The 14577-nt window shown below is 37.2% G+C and overlaps 1 protein-coding gene across 1 annotated transcript; it reads left to right on the top strand.

The window, feature by feature from the left end:
* The first annotated feature begins 492 nt into the window (after window positions 1–492).
* Window positions 493–13769, top strand: TMX1 (thioredoxin related transmembrane protein 1). Its single transcript, XM_061430972.1, has 8 exons — window positions 493–768; window positions 3548–3663; window positions 4948–4993; window positions 7008–7136; window positions 9054–9099; window positions 9202–9303; window positions 9418–9484; window positions 12149–13769. The coding sequence occupies exons 1-8, from the start codon at window positions 617–619 to the stop codon at window positions 12325–12327; spliced, it is 837 nt and encodes a 278-aa protein (XP_061286956.1). The 5' UTR covers window positions 493–616; the 3' UTR covers window positions 12328–13769.
* Window positions 13770–14577: the final 808 nt, after the last annotated feature.

Consider the following 14577-nt stretch of genomic DNA (forward strand, 5'->3'; position numbering starts at 1 on the left):
TATGTGTAAACCCGTGTAACTACTTTTCAGACCAAGATATACAATATAAAGGGAACCCAGATCTGATGAAGTCTCCCTTATGCTCCTCCAGTCTCTCTAATCCTCCAGAAGTAAACCAATATTCTGACTCATATAAACATCCATTAGCTTTCTTACGAAAATTTTCAAATGAAACAAAAGAAAACTCTGACGAGCATTTACTTGTAAACTGCTTTAGTGTAAACTTACCAACTGTATTCAGGAAGTATAAATGTCAAACATTTGGCGCCAAAATCCTGATGCAAATTTTTAAGCCTTTCTTTTCCAAAGTCCCGCCCCATTTTGTACACCACGCCCTGGGTTCATTTTTCCTGCAAAACGGCTCTGGGGCAAAGCAGAAAGAAGGCAGAGAAGGTTCTCGTCATGCGCACTACGGGCGCTCCCTTTTTCTTTCCTCAACCAATCCACTAGTATCCAGCTTTGTCCTGCGCATTGCGCGTCCTCAAGACGCGCGCGCGCGCGCGAGCCCTGCCGCGCTCATGCGCACAAACTGATCAGCGGGCGCGGGCGGAAGTGAGGAGCTGCTGCGCGGAGGTGGGGGCCGCCTCGCTCGTTGTGGGTGGGCGAAACGGCTGACATGGCGCCCTCCGGGAGTCTCCGGATCCCGGTGGCAGTGCTGCTACTGTTGCTTTGGGGAGCTCCCTGGGCCCACGGGAAGCGGAGCGACGTGCGCATCATCACGGACGAAAACTGGAGAGAGTTGCTGGAAGGAGAGTGGATGATAGAATTGTGAGTGGGGGGCTGTGGTCTTGGGGCCCCTCGGTGGGCTGAGGTCCTAGATCCAAGTCTGGACGCCCCGGTATCATCCTCATTCCTCTCATGCGGATCCCAGGCTGCCCGGGACTGCGACTCTGAGTTGTGGGGCGGGAGCCCCCCGACTCCTCGAGATTTCCTGACTCCTGTTGGGATCCTCCACCGCCTTGGTCTTACTCTCTCCTCGTTTCTTACCGGGGAATGCTCTTAAATTTCCCCTAAAGTGTGCATCCTAGTTTGATTGCTAGGGCTGAGGTGCGCCTGTGAGGTTACGTTCAGCTTTGAATTCTTTCAACTTTTCCTGGCCTTGGGGTTGAGGGAGGTGGGTCTTTCTACTTCCTATACAATTATTTATTTGAGAATGAGTCTTCAGAGACTCACAGACTTATTTCACCAAACTCTACAAAAGAGGGAAATTAACTGAAGTCTCCTCTCCTTTTCTCTAATTACCCTTAAAAAGTAGTCCACTTAGAATGTTACAGTTGGAAACTTTTATTTAAAATTTTATTTTATGAATTAGGCATATTTTAAATGCCAAATAAATTCAACTTGGATTATTTTTTAAAAATCCTCTTTTTTTGGTTGTTGTTGCTTTTCTCTGCCCACATCTCATTTTTTCCTTTCGGTGTGTGTTTTTGCGACGTACTGAATGTTATGGGTTGTTACTCTTAGGTTTCCTAAGTGGTATTGCAAAACACGCTGTTTGAATAAAGTCATGTCTGTGCTAATTCCATTATAATAATGTCCCTTTTGTATCGGTAGATATAAACTATTTGCGTTTGTTCTTGTCGCTAAATTGGTGGTGGCAGTATTACTGATATTAGTGATATTAGTAGAAAACACCCATTTTGAGTGTTAACTGGTGATGGACAGGGAAGCGTGGCCTGTTGCAGTCCATGGGGCCGGGAAGAGTGGGACATGACCCAGTGACTGAACCAAACTGAAACACTTCTAAGCACTTACATACATTATCATATTAAATTCTTTACAGATTCTATAAGATAGGTCTTATTTCCTGGATTTTACATATGCGAGACATAGCTTTAATTAATATGTTCAGGTATTGCCATAGTGGCTTTCTTTTTGTCTCCAGAAACTAACACAGTGTACACATGCAAAGGTTATTAGAACAACCCTTTTCCTTAACAAGATTCAGGTGGGTGTTTTCCCTGTATGGTTGGGTTGCCAGTTAAGGAGGAAGGTGGAGGTGGACAGCTCCAAGGGAGAACCCAGAAGGCCAGATCAATAACTCCAGTCATAAAATCAAACAAGGCATAGAACATTAGGGGAAATGTTTATATAGTATGCATATAGTTTGTAACTCAGCGAAACAATTTTCAGAAAGTGTTGAAGATGCAGGGGTGAGGAAATAGAACCAGGGACAGCATTTGGTTTTCATTGTCCTCAGTAACTTGTTTTAGATTGTGCCTATAAAATACTCAACGATTTCATAAATAATGTGTTGAGCAATCGTGATTATGAATTCATATGCAAATTACAATCCAGTATTACTCAAGGAGATTTTTTTATCAATATAAGAAAAATTGATCCAACTAATCAATATAGCAGTCAAAAGTGAAATATTAGGGAATTTGAATTAGAGCATCTGTATGAAATTAAGAATACATATACCATAGTATTTTTTCCCTTAGCTTACTGAATATGAAGTTAAACCTTATAAAAAGCACCTAAGAAACAAAAGAAACTTGAAAAGGGTCTAGTATTTCTAATAATAGGCTGCTTCTATTACAAGTTAGTTATCTACGTTAAATCTGTTTTAATCAGGAATTGTGTTACAGAGATACTTTGATTGTAATTCAATTTATTGTTGTGGACTTTGGCTTTTGTGTGTGGTACTAGTCTTTTTCCACAATGCCAATTACTTTTAGAAGTTTTATTTTCATAAAATAAGTCAAGAAAACAGAAAATGAAGTACAGAAACTGTATTATGTTTAACAGGTATACATTTTATTCTACCTGGTTCCATTAAAAAAAAACCGCGGTAAATTATGAGATAATATACAGTATGGGAAAAGTTGAAAGATTCAGGGCCTTTCAAGGGAATACCAGAAGAGTAATTAAAATGCTTAGTATGCTTGGCCACAGATTTGAAAACCCGAGGTTGACCAAGGTCTGGCCAAAGAATTTCGTTTGGCCTGCCTAGTGTTTGTGTCTGGGTTAAGTTTTGGGGTAGCATTTTTACATAAAAACGAGGATTTTCAGCTCCTTTTAAATTAGAATAGCCTGCAGTCCTGGGCCAGCTTCCCTGGGGCCAGCTGTTCCCCTGACAGTCAAACTGGGTAGTGTTTCCCTCTCTAAAATGAGGCATGCGTGTCCTATTCACCACAGCACTGGGTGCTTCCTTTTTTTCATATTGGCCCTTTTACATTTGTGACTCTTGCACATAAAATTATTAAAACTGATGCACCCCAAATTCGGCTTTGAGCTTTCTGGCCCCATTATATAGAGAAATCCAAAGGTTTTTAAAGAGCTGTTTTGCACATAAAAAAGTCCCCTTGTGTCTTAAGAACTTATTCCCAGAATTACTTTTCTGTGATTAGCATTATCATTTCATAGTTCTTGATTTCCAGAGTGTTAGATTCATACTTAAAACCTTTTTGTCTTCACAAAGTTAAACCACTTTGCTATCTTGTTTTTAAAAGATGTTCTTTACAAATTACACATTTTAGAATTTTTATCCCTAAATGCTTATATTAGAGTGTTCTAACTTTTCTTTTTAAACTGTATTTCTTAGTTATGCTCCATGGTGTCCTGCTTGTCAGAATCTTCAACCAGAATGGGAAAGTTTTGCCGAATGGGGAGAAGATCTTGAGGTTAATGTTGCAAAAGTTGATGTCACAGAGCAGCCAGGTAGTTTAAGTCTCTGGTTCATTTTGCAGGTTGGGATGTGTGTTGATCCTGTTTTCTGCATTACATGGTCTTAATTCTGCCTTTCACTGGGTTTTATGAACAGCTGGTTAAGCTGATTTACCCACCTCCTTAATGAGGGTTCAGTGTGAAGTGTGTTCCCTAGTTGTGTATGGCAGCTTAATTCTTTTCTGTATTTCTGTAAGGGAACTTGGAGGAATCTCCCTCCCCTCACTGTTCCCCATGTAACTTCCTCTCATCTTTTTTCCTTAGCATCCCAGGCCCCAGACAAGTATGTAAGACATCTGTGAGAAGCCATAGAACCTTATGGCTCAAGTGGACATTGGTCACCCCAGTATTTACATATGTACCAAGCTTAGAATAAGGAGCATGTGGTTGAAGTTCTTTGTAGAGTCCAGGTCACGTTCCCTGACAAATTATCTAAGTCTCTGCAGTTGGGTTCCAAATTTAATCCGTTAATAATGATTTGAGGATATGGGCTCTTAATTACAGAGCCCTTATGGTTGTGGCCTCCTGACTTGGCTCCCTGGACAGGTGTCAAGCCCTGCGCTTACGTGATGCTTATTACCTGTTCTTGGCCACGGTAAACTTGGATTCTTGGCTCTGCCCCTATCCCAAATGGGAATAATCTCTAGTATTTGGTGAGCACTCACTACTCTTACAGGTACTGCTCCAAGTGTTTTGCATTTATTTTGTAGTCCTTACACAACCTTGTGGGATAGATAGTATCCCAGTTTTACAGATGTGAAAGCTGAGCCATAGATTGGTGTTCATCATTTTCATGTTTAACACATGGTTAATGTTAGCTGATATTGTTACTGCCCACCTTTTGAAAGAGTCAATTCCATTTTTAACAATACTTTAGAAACTCTGTGCTTGTTTTTTGATTATCAAATGCAATTTCCTTTGGTTTTAGACATAAGACTACAGTTATATCGTGCTGTCCCATGACTCATGCTAGTAATCTTAGGGTGGTATGATTGACCAAATGTTTATATGTATATATGTTCACAAATGTCTTCAATATTCAGATTTTATGTACTTTTAAATTAATATATAGTCTTTTTTTTTAAGTTGCTTTAAGTATGTAAATGAAATTTCTTTCATTGTTTGTGTTATACAGATAAACTCTTTTTAGGTCTAATTTCATACTCTTTGCCTATTAGTATTTAAATAATAGCGTCAACCTTTAAGTAGTAAAAGATCGGCTCATGTAAAACCTGTATGTTCTTTCTTGTATTTAGTTCTAATCTTTCTCATTTGTAGGACTAAGTGGACGATTTATCATAACTGCTCTTCCTACTATTTATCAGTAAGTATTTGAAGATTCTGTGGTTATGAGGGATGCATCATAACATAATCAGAACAGTAGCCTCTAGCCTTGATCATGTGTAAAGAGCATTATATTCAGTAAGTTTATTAGAAGGTTTGTTTTGCTTAGTGCTATCTTAGGTGCCTTTAGCTGGATGAATGAGGTATGAAATAATCCCTGATCTTCGGGATTTCTAATTGCCTTAGAAAATGACGTGCACGAGAAATAGTGGCATAAGTGATCATGAGCCCAGAGTTGTGGTAAGTACTGCAGGAAATTTGATAAGGGGGAAAATCACTGCACTGGACTGGTTCCTGAGAATATGGAGATTAAACTCAACCTTGGAAGTAGAATTATTAGGAGTGCAGAGTTAAGTGTTCCATCTGAGGATTGTCTCATAAACAGTCATAAGTAGGAGCATGGAATGTCTACACATTAGCTCAGAAAGTGCTCTAGCTCAGCCTTGGGAACAGTGGTGGATGAAACAGTTAAGTTAGAATAAACACCATTATGTAGTCTTCAGTGTAGGCTCTTTAGTTTGTCTTTATCTTCTAAATTAGCCATAAGAAATCTCTGTATCTGCCCTGAACCTTAAGCTGATGTGTTGACTGACAGGAGGCACTTGTCTCCTGAAACAAGAATTCAGCGATTCTGTGTGTATCTTGACATTCCTTGTCTTTTCTTTCATGTTCATATGTTTCCCCTTTTTATTTCCCCTTTGTATCTGTTTAAATTCATGTTCCCTATAAGTGCTTCTCACCCTTTTCATGCAGTCCTGTTCTCCACATACCCCTTATTAGTCTCCCAGCTTTTTCAACACTCCCTGAAATTTTCTAGAATTTCCTGCCCTTTTCTTTTAATCTTATTGTTTATCATGCCCATTCCCCTAAGTTTTGCCTGTTGAAATCGTACTTATCCTTCAAAACTAGCTCAAATGCCATTTTCTCCAAAAATCTTTGGATTTTTGAGTGGGAGCTAACCTGTAATTTTTTGGATGGATAAAGGGTCCTGTAATCTTACTGTAAGTAGTGGGGCGTTTTTGCCTGTAAGTGATCAAAATAGAAGTGTTAAGTAAGTAGGCCTAGACTGGCAATATTACTTAAGGTAGATTGGAAATGATGAAGATACGGGAACAGGGAGAGCACTTATGATCCTATGGCAGAGCTCCATATGTTGGAGAGGAGGAGGAGGTGGGTGTCAGGAAGCAGACTGTAAAATAGAATCACTGCACTGCACCAGATGCCTCCAGTGACTTAAAGCTTGATGGCTGAGATGATGTGATTATGATCGAAAAGACCAGAAAAATGCCTCAAATTGTTCACTTCTAGTTTAATAGTAGCTAATAAATAATAAATGTTAGACACTATTCTAACCACTTTTTCGTGAAGTCGTCTTTTTAATGTGTGTATTGTGGCTTAAAAGTAATTTTCTGATATGTATCTACATACCGGATTTCTTTTTCTCCTCAGTTTTTTACTGAGATGTAATTGATGTAATTACACTGAGATGTACTGCTGAGCCACCAGAGATTACAAGAATCTGCCTGCCAGTACAGGAGATGAGGGTTTGTTCCCTGGTTTGGGAAGGTCCCCTGGAGGAGGAAATGGCAACCCACTCCAGTGTTCTTGCCTGGGAAATCCCATGGATGAAGGAGCCTGGCAGGCTGCAGTCCATGGGGTTGCAAAAGTTGAATACAACCTGGTGACTAAACGACAACAAATTGACATGTAACTATTAATATAACTAAATTAATATAACTAAAACTTATTCTACAGTTTTATTGTTTAGAAGAATATAATAAAGTCTGAAAGCTTATGACTGTTTAAAAATATAACCTCAGTGGTTAATGAAATACGGGGCTAAGATGTTAAGGGTAGGTAATTAGTGTAATTTGCTACTTGTGTATTGCTCATTGCTGATTTTGAGTACAAGATTGATCGTAAAATGAGATTATAGAAATAGCAAAACAAGGTTTATGTATTCAGTGCTAATATTTGCTTCTGATCTTCATTAGTTGTAAAGATGGTGAATTTAGGCGATATCAGGGTCCAAGAACTAAGAAGGACTTCATAAACTTTATAAGTGACAAAGAGTGGAAAAGTATTGAACCCGTGTCATCATGGTTTGGTCCAGGTTCTATTTTGTAAGTATAAAGGGTTTTTCTCTTTATTTCAGAATTAAGTGGATCATGTATTTCATGTAAATAAAGCATTTATATTTCGTTTTAATTCTAGGACTGTTACAATATGTTCAGATTTACTCTGTGATATTTTTAGTTTAGACTTTTATCTTCTAAGTCCAACAGATAGTGTGGTCCTTTTTTAAGGTAGAGAGAGGCATTCTATAGAACTGAGCTGAAAGTCTTGTTAGGAATATTTTAGCTCTGTAAATATGGTCATTTGTATCATCAAAATAATTCCTCTAGAAGTGACATAATGGGTAAAGCTATCATTCGAGCTTAATATTGAATGAGAAGCCTCAACCATATACTGACTTGTGCAACTTTTAGATTTCTCTCCTTGTTTTAATGTGACTGAATTATTCCACCTGTTGTAACTTTTTTGTGTGAATAGTATGGATGAGCATTGTCTATGGGGCAGTAAGGATTGGGCATAGCAAGAAGGTTTTTTGTTACTTTCTTGGGGAGCAGGGCCTCACAGGTCATTTGAGAGACCTCTGGGAATATTGAGTTTTTCTGAGGCCATCGCGGACTCATCCTAGTCTAGCTAAGTTATCTCTTCCTGTCCTCTTACCAGTTGTGTCTTTGGAGGATGGAGAATTGGAAATACCAGTATATAAGAGAATGCTCTGGATTCTGGGAGTGCAGGAAAGTTTATCCCTAAACAGTGTTTTAAAATAGAAGTTTATCTGTAGGACCTTTTCCTTATATCTCTGAATTGAACTGTTAGAATTCCCCCACTGAACCACCATGCCCACCAAACCCAAGTAAGGGACCTAATGTTCCTGACAGAATCTAAGTAGCACAGGCTGCAGTGAGCCTGCACGGTGATTTATGTTTTGGTTCCTTGTTCCTGTTCCCATTTTGTGTTTTAAACAGAAGCAACATGATTAAAGTACCTTTCTTTGTTGGAGTGAAAATGTAACTGATTTTATTTGAAATCTCGTGTTGTAAATGATTCTTGCTCTTTCTGATGGCAGAAGTGGGGGTTGCTTGGAAGTCTCTGTTGACTCCTCAGGGCAGCAGTTCATACCTTTCTTGTTAGACTGAATAGAGGGTACTCCTAGGGTTGGCTTGGCAGGGGCACCCGTCCCCCCACCCAGAGACTGGTGATTGGATTAGGTCATTCTGAGTACAGGTGCTCTGGCTTATGTGTGAATTAGTTTGTGTTGGTGGATGCCACTTATGCTAGAGAGAACCCACAAACCTAATTTGGGGAGCATACCTTTTTTCTGACTGCCTGTCAAAACTACTTGGGTTTAAAAAAAAACAAAAAACTACTTGGGTTTAATTATGTGAAAATAGGTATTTTTACTTCTGTGGTGACTTATTTCTTAGGTAATTATTTTGTTGTTATTAAACTGTATCAAACTAATACTATTGTAAGTTCTATTTAATTTTAATATGAAAGGAGGGTAATTCTTAGGTGAGAAGGATTGACTCAGCAAGTGCTCCCAGTCTTCCTTCAGGTTCCCTTCCTTATGTGTTCTTTGGAGGATTTTAAGGGTGAATAAGTTTCCATTTGCTTATAGTGTGCCTAACATCAAACTAGCTGGTTCCATAGAGCTCATCCCATATTCACAGTACATTGGAGAAACCATCAAGTGAAAGGTTAAAGGCAAAACAACAGGAGAAAAGGAAAAAAGATCAAGCGTTTTGTTTGAGGGTATTACATACTGGCAAAAATTCTGAAACTGTTGATTTTTGCTAATAAGCCTTCTTATGGGCCTGAAATCACTGTTGTTTCACTAATCTTGAGTAATATCACCAATAAAATCTGTTGTGTTGGAAATTATAGAGTCAAAAATAGAAAATATAGATAATATACACGTCTTCTACTTCAGAGCTGTGTATATGACTTGGTTTTTCTTTTTATTTTAGGATGAGTAGTATGTCAGCACTCTTTCAGCTCTCTATGTGGATCAGGGTAAGGGCTCAAATTTATTTCTATTTTAAACATTTTGACATTGTCAACTTTTTTAAGAAATGGCTATGACTTTTAGTTTATTTTTTGTTCTTTTGATTTTAGACTTGCCATAACTATTTTATTGAAGACCTTGGATTACCGATTTGGGGATCATATACAGTGTTTGCTTTAGCAACTCTGCTTTCAGGACTGTTATTAGGACTTGTAAGTTCTTCATTTTTGGAGTACTAGGAAGAAAAATATTTTAGAATTTTGTGATTTAATATAATTGCGCTAGCTTTTTATTATACATTCAGATTCTTATGTTTATTTTTGCAGTTCATGATATTTGTGGCGGATTGTCTGTGTCCTTCAAAAAGGCGCAGACCCCAGCCATACCCTTCCAGTAAGTATATTTTAAAATTTTTTTGTTTACTGTAATCCCATTCATTTCTGTAATAAACACACTCACACACACAACAGGTTGCCTTTCTAACTAGGGTTTCTAAATTCAGAGTAGTGTCAGAAGAGAGACACATATTTCATGTAAGAATGACATGGCAGCCCAGTGCATTTAGGAACATAATAGTCATTATTTTGGCTTTTATAGTGTGGAGAATTTCAACACTGCATGTACCTTAACAGATATTTGATAACCATTGACCTGATGTCAATTTGTTTGAAAATTCCATAATATTCAGGGATCCATATGAGTATATTTGGGTCCAAAAAAGTTGAATATATTCCAGTCTTGAAGTCATCTCATTGGTATAGTGACCACATTTGAGGCTTTTTCTTTGTATATGAGTCAAGTTTTTCTGTTAGGATACTGGGAAAAGCAATTCCTGTCATTGCTTTAGGAGTCTCATTAGCTGTATATTTTACTACAAGATGGGAATTAGAATATTCACTGCTATTTGTCTTAATATAATTTTACCTACCTATCATTTATTTTTAATTTTGAAAATTATGCTGTTATGAAGGCCTTCTTACTGTCTGTAAAGAACTTCCACTTTCTGTCATCCCGTTTGCTTTTCAGCAGCTCTTTAAAGTAGACTGCATAAGTGATACTCTTCCCATTTTGTGATTGAGTAAACTAAAGCTCCGAGAGATGAACTGTGTTTCCAGGTTTACGCAAAAATGAGAGCTGAGAGTAGAACCTAAATTGAACTCTTAGCCTGATATTTCTGTTTTGCTGCCTTCGTGACTTAGGACTTACTGAGGTCAAAACTTCTGAAATGAAATGGAGCAAGTGCAAAGTCAGAGAGAACTGAGCAATTTAGAAACATTTCAGTGAAGATGGCAGTTAAGTATTCATTGTTGAAGAACTGATAGGGTTTTAAAAAATTTCTTAGATAGTTGCATCGATATCAAAAGTTACATGCATGGAGGGGAGGGAATAATTTTATCCACCAAGGGACACTGATCTGTCGGAAAAGTGTAATAAGCGCAGATTACTTATTGGACAGTTAAGTCAGCAAATGTATGTTTTTTTATATTTTTTGCTTAGAAAACCTTAAACCTAACAACAGATTTGTCTTAGGTAATCTGTTACACTGCTGATGTTAATCCATACTTGAATGTGATATTGCCCCTTCTATACCAGGCTTCTGGATTTGAGTTGTTTTCCATTTTGTGTTTTTGGCTTAGATTTTAAGTTGCTGGGAAAAGACCCAACTAAGTCAAATTTGAAGCAAAATAGGAATTTATTGGTTCATGTAGTGAGGAAGCCAGAGGACAGAGTTGACTAAATCCTGGGGCTCAAATGTTTCTGAATTGCTCAGTTCTCTATGACTTTGTGCTTGTTCCATTTGGGGCTCTTTTTAGTCCTGAGCATAGAATAACTACAGAAAGCTGTAGCTCATAATTCCAGAGTAAGAAGGAAATATACTTCTCCCTATACTCACCTGTCTTTTGAAAAAATTCTGGTGTACTCTGTGTAGAGTACTTGTGTAGAGGGCTCACTTTTTTTTTTTTTTTAAACTGTAAATCAGAATTTCTCAGCATTGGCTCTGTTGGTCTTTTGAGCTGGTTAATTCTTGTGACAAGCTCTCTTTTGTACATTATTGAATCTCTAGCATCATCCCCCTGGTTGCCCCAGCACTGCCCCTATCACTTGTAGCAATCAGAAATATCTCCAGACGTTGCCAAGTGTTCCAGCAGAATCGCCCCTGGTGGAGAAGCACTGCTCTCAGCTGTTGTTTGTACTCAACTACAGCTGCGTGGGATGGGGCGTAGGGAAGGAGTTAACCCAGTAGAAAGAGATATGCCAGACAGATCAAACAACAGATTGTCCACTGTATGGGAATTCCTGTGGTCTCTTCTACCTTATCCCCCTTTTCTTCCTGCTCCGTTCTGTATTGCCTAGAATTAGGGACGGTCTTGGACCACTGAACAGAGAAAAGCTCATTAGCCAGAGTCTGTGTTCTGTATCTCTGTAACATGGTATGTTCTAAGTGTTCTAAGTTTAAGTTAACTTGCAATAGTTCCTATTAAAACTGGGGTGGGGGGGGATAGTGTGCGTATGTACATACTAAAAAAGTGATTGAGCTATATACTTAAGATAGGTATATTATGTTGTTTGTAATTATGCCTCAGTAAAATTATATATATGGAGAGGAGGAGGCACATTTATGACTCCACTTAAAAAAGAATCATGTCTAGGAAAATAGCTTTCGTCTGATTCCTGTTTGCCTGGGAGCTGAAACAAGGGTACTATTGAAGTTTGTCTTAGTATCTTTATTAGCTAGAAGATTTAATAGTAAATGTAGTTTTATTTAATGCAGTCTATTTTCTTATAGACATCCATATTCACAGCATTAATTCTGATTCATTAATTTCAGTTCAGTTCATGAATAGGTGGGTAATAAGAATGAATTCGGTAAGTAAAATGGACCTTCCAAACCAGTTATTTTTATAGTGTCATTTGTTCTTGAATACAGCTTTTTCCTTTTGGAAATCCAAACATGATTGATAAATCATTGCCAAAGCAGTTTATGGGCATATGAATTGTATCTTGATTGTATTAGAATACATCAACAACAAAACACTTCTGGTTGTTATCTTTAAGGAAAATTACTACCAGAATCTTCCCAACCTTTGAAAAAAGTGGAGGAAGAACAAGAGGCTGATGTAGAAGATGTTTCAGAAGAGGAATCTGAAAGCAAAGAAGGAGCAAACAAAGACTTTGCACAGAATGCTGTAAGACAACGTTCTGTGGGTCCTTCACTGGCCACAGATAAATCCTAGTTAATTTTTACAAGTATTTTCATATGATATTGGCAGAAACAGAAGATCGAGCATTTGTTTTGGTTTGAAGTGAACTGTGACTTGCTTGTACATTGCAAGGTTCAGCCTGGATTGTCATTAGGTTGAACATTCTACCTTTGGAAAATAAACGTAGCACTGTGAAAAAATAGGATTTGAAAACAGTATGGTGGTTCAAACAGTTCTTTATTTTTGGAAAATCTGGTGCCAAGCAATAAGATTTCTGTATGTTTGTTTCATAATAACTTTCAAGTCTGAGTTGAAAAATTACATTTCCCAAGTATTGCATTATTGAGGTATTTAAGGAGATTACTTTAGAGAAGAAGATTTCTCATTTGATATAATTTTTGTCAGTTTCACTGTGTGAAGAGAACATATTTCCCATTAATGGGAACTTTGCCCATTGTCTCAAGAAATGTGTATTTCAGTAACAACTCTGAAACCCTTTATCTCCTTTAAAGTCCAAAATTTATTCATACTTTAAGATTATGCGACTAATAAAAACTACCTTACTTTAATTACAGTTTTCTACCCATGATAATACAGGATATGTTTAGAAAGTTTATAAAGGTTGGTTGCCTTTTTTGTTCTCCTGTGTTCAGTGTATGATTTGTATTTTTCTTACCATGGGTTACATTTTTTATTTTCCAAATTGGATAATTTCCTAGAAATGTCTTTCATGTTTTAATAAATTGTTTCAAACTGAAGTTTACTGAAGAATACTTAAAGTGAAGAGCCATCTGATAACTTAAAATTTTGGCTACTTGTTTCAGATTTTACATCATTTTTGTTGAACCTATACTTGAACTTCTTTTTTTTGGATGTGAAGGCAAACATTCCTGATTTTTATTTGATTTTGTGGAAAAGCCTTGGTATTTTCTATTTTGAAAATTCACAGAAGCTTAATATGATATAAAGTTAGTATTCTACTCAGGAAAAAGCATCTTACAGTGTGTGTTTTCAGTGTATATTTGTCCTCATCCAAAAAGTTCTTAGTTGATTGTACAAAGTCAACGTATGTTAGATGATTTAAACTCATAAAGTTTTATGTTTTTGAAAAGACAAACTGTATTCTCTACTTTCTATTGTGGTATTTCACAGATGGGTATCAGCAAGATGGGACATTTAATATATTTTTTACTCCTTAAAGAGAATAGTTTTCACCTTACAGCAAGAGGAAGTGGGTGGAGTTGTGGGGCAGCAGTAAAGAAATGTATTAGCTGCAGTAAAAGGAAAAAACATAGATACTCTGAATGGATCACTTCTCTGTTATGGTAATAGACAATTTCTATAATGTCCCCTTTAAAGGCCTCTTCTTTAGAATATTAAATATTCTACCACTGAAGAGTTTGGATGTGTAATAATTTTGTGATGCTTTAGAAAAATCTAAGCACAAAATAAACTTTTCTAAGTGCTTCACTGAAGCTGAAGGCAAGTGTGATTTCTAATTGATGCTTAATTAATACTTAATATTTAAATATTTAATTGATGCTTAATATGTATTTAACAGTGTTCAAGTGAATAGTGGTGTCACTGTATACATACTTGATACATGTAATCAAAAGGCTAGAGTCATATATATCTCTGTTATCTGAGATGATCAAGAAATGCTGCTCATTAATTAAGCATTCTATTTTTCTAGTCTTATACATCATATATTTTTAAGTATTTAAGTGATTAAAAAATGTAGTATGTACACAAAGTTACAGGTAGACTGAACATGTAAACTTGATATTTCAGAAAAGATATGTATCTTGTATTTCTTCAGGATTGTCACTGTAGATACCTGAATAGTCCATTTTCTCTCACACCAGAGGCTTACTTACAGAAACTATGGGGATCATTTTACATTTAACAGACCCCCTTTTGTTTCTGCATTGGTTTAAAAGGACTCCACATGGCAACTTAGCTCCAGATCATCTCACGAGTGAATAAGATGCAGGATCAGCATCCTGGGGAACCCTGCTTCCCTCCCTACCCCAGGCATTCAGCTCCATCATTGAAGTATTGAAATCTGATCACTAGAAAATACAGCATTTACTATGTACTGCCTAAATACTTAAATGAGTGAGACGGACAAAAGTTTAATGATTCCATAGGTAACATTTTTCATTCATTGAGTATTGGAGTGGTGCTATTTTTCTGTGATTATTTAATCTACTGCAGTATGTGATAGCTGAGCCTTATATGTGATTCAGTTGAAGGCTCAGAGAACTGGCAGAAATAGGTAAA

This window comes from Bos javanicus, chromosome 10, assembly GCF_032452875.1.
Source record: "Bos javanicus breed banteng chromosome 10, ARS-OSU_banteng_1.0, whole genome shotgun sequence".
NCBI lineage: Eukaryota > Metazoa > Chordata > Mammalia > Artiodactyla > Bovidae > Bos > Bos javanicus.

Excerpts from the sequence above, each read along its gene's own strand:
- TMX1 (XM_061430972.1), top strand. The coding sequence starts at position 617 with ATGGCGCCCTCCGGGAGTCTCCGGATCCCGGTGGCAGTGCTGCTACTG. Across the intron at positions 769-3,547 it reads GGAGAGTGGATGATAGAATT|TTATGCTCCATGGTGTCCTG; the intron begins GTGAGTGGGGGG and ends TGTATTTCTTAG. Across the intron at positions 9,485-12,148 it reads ACCCCAGCCATACCCTTCCA|GAAAATTACTACCAGAATCT; the intron begins GTAAGTATATTT and ends GTTATCTTTAAG.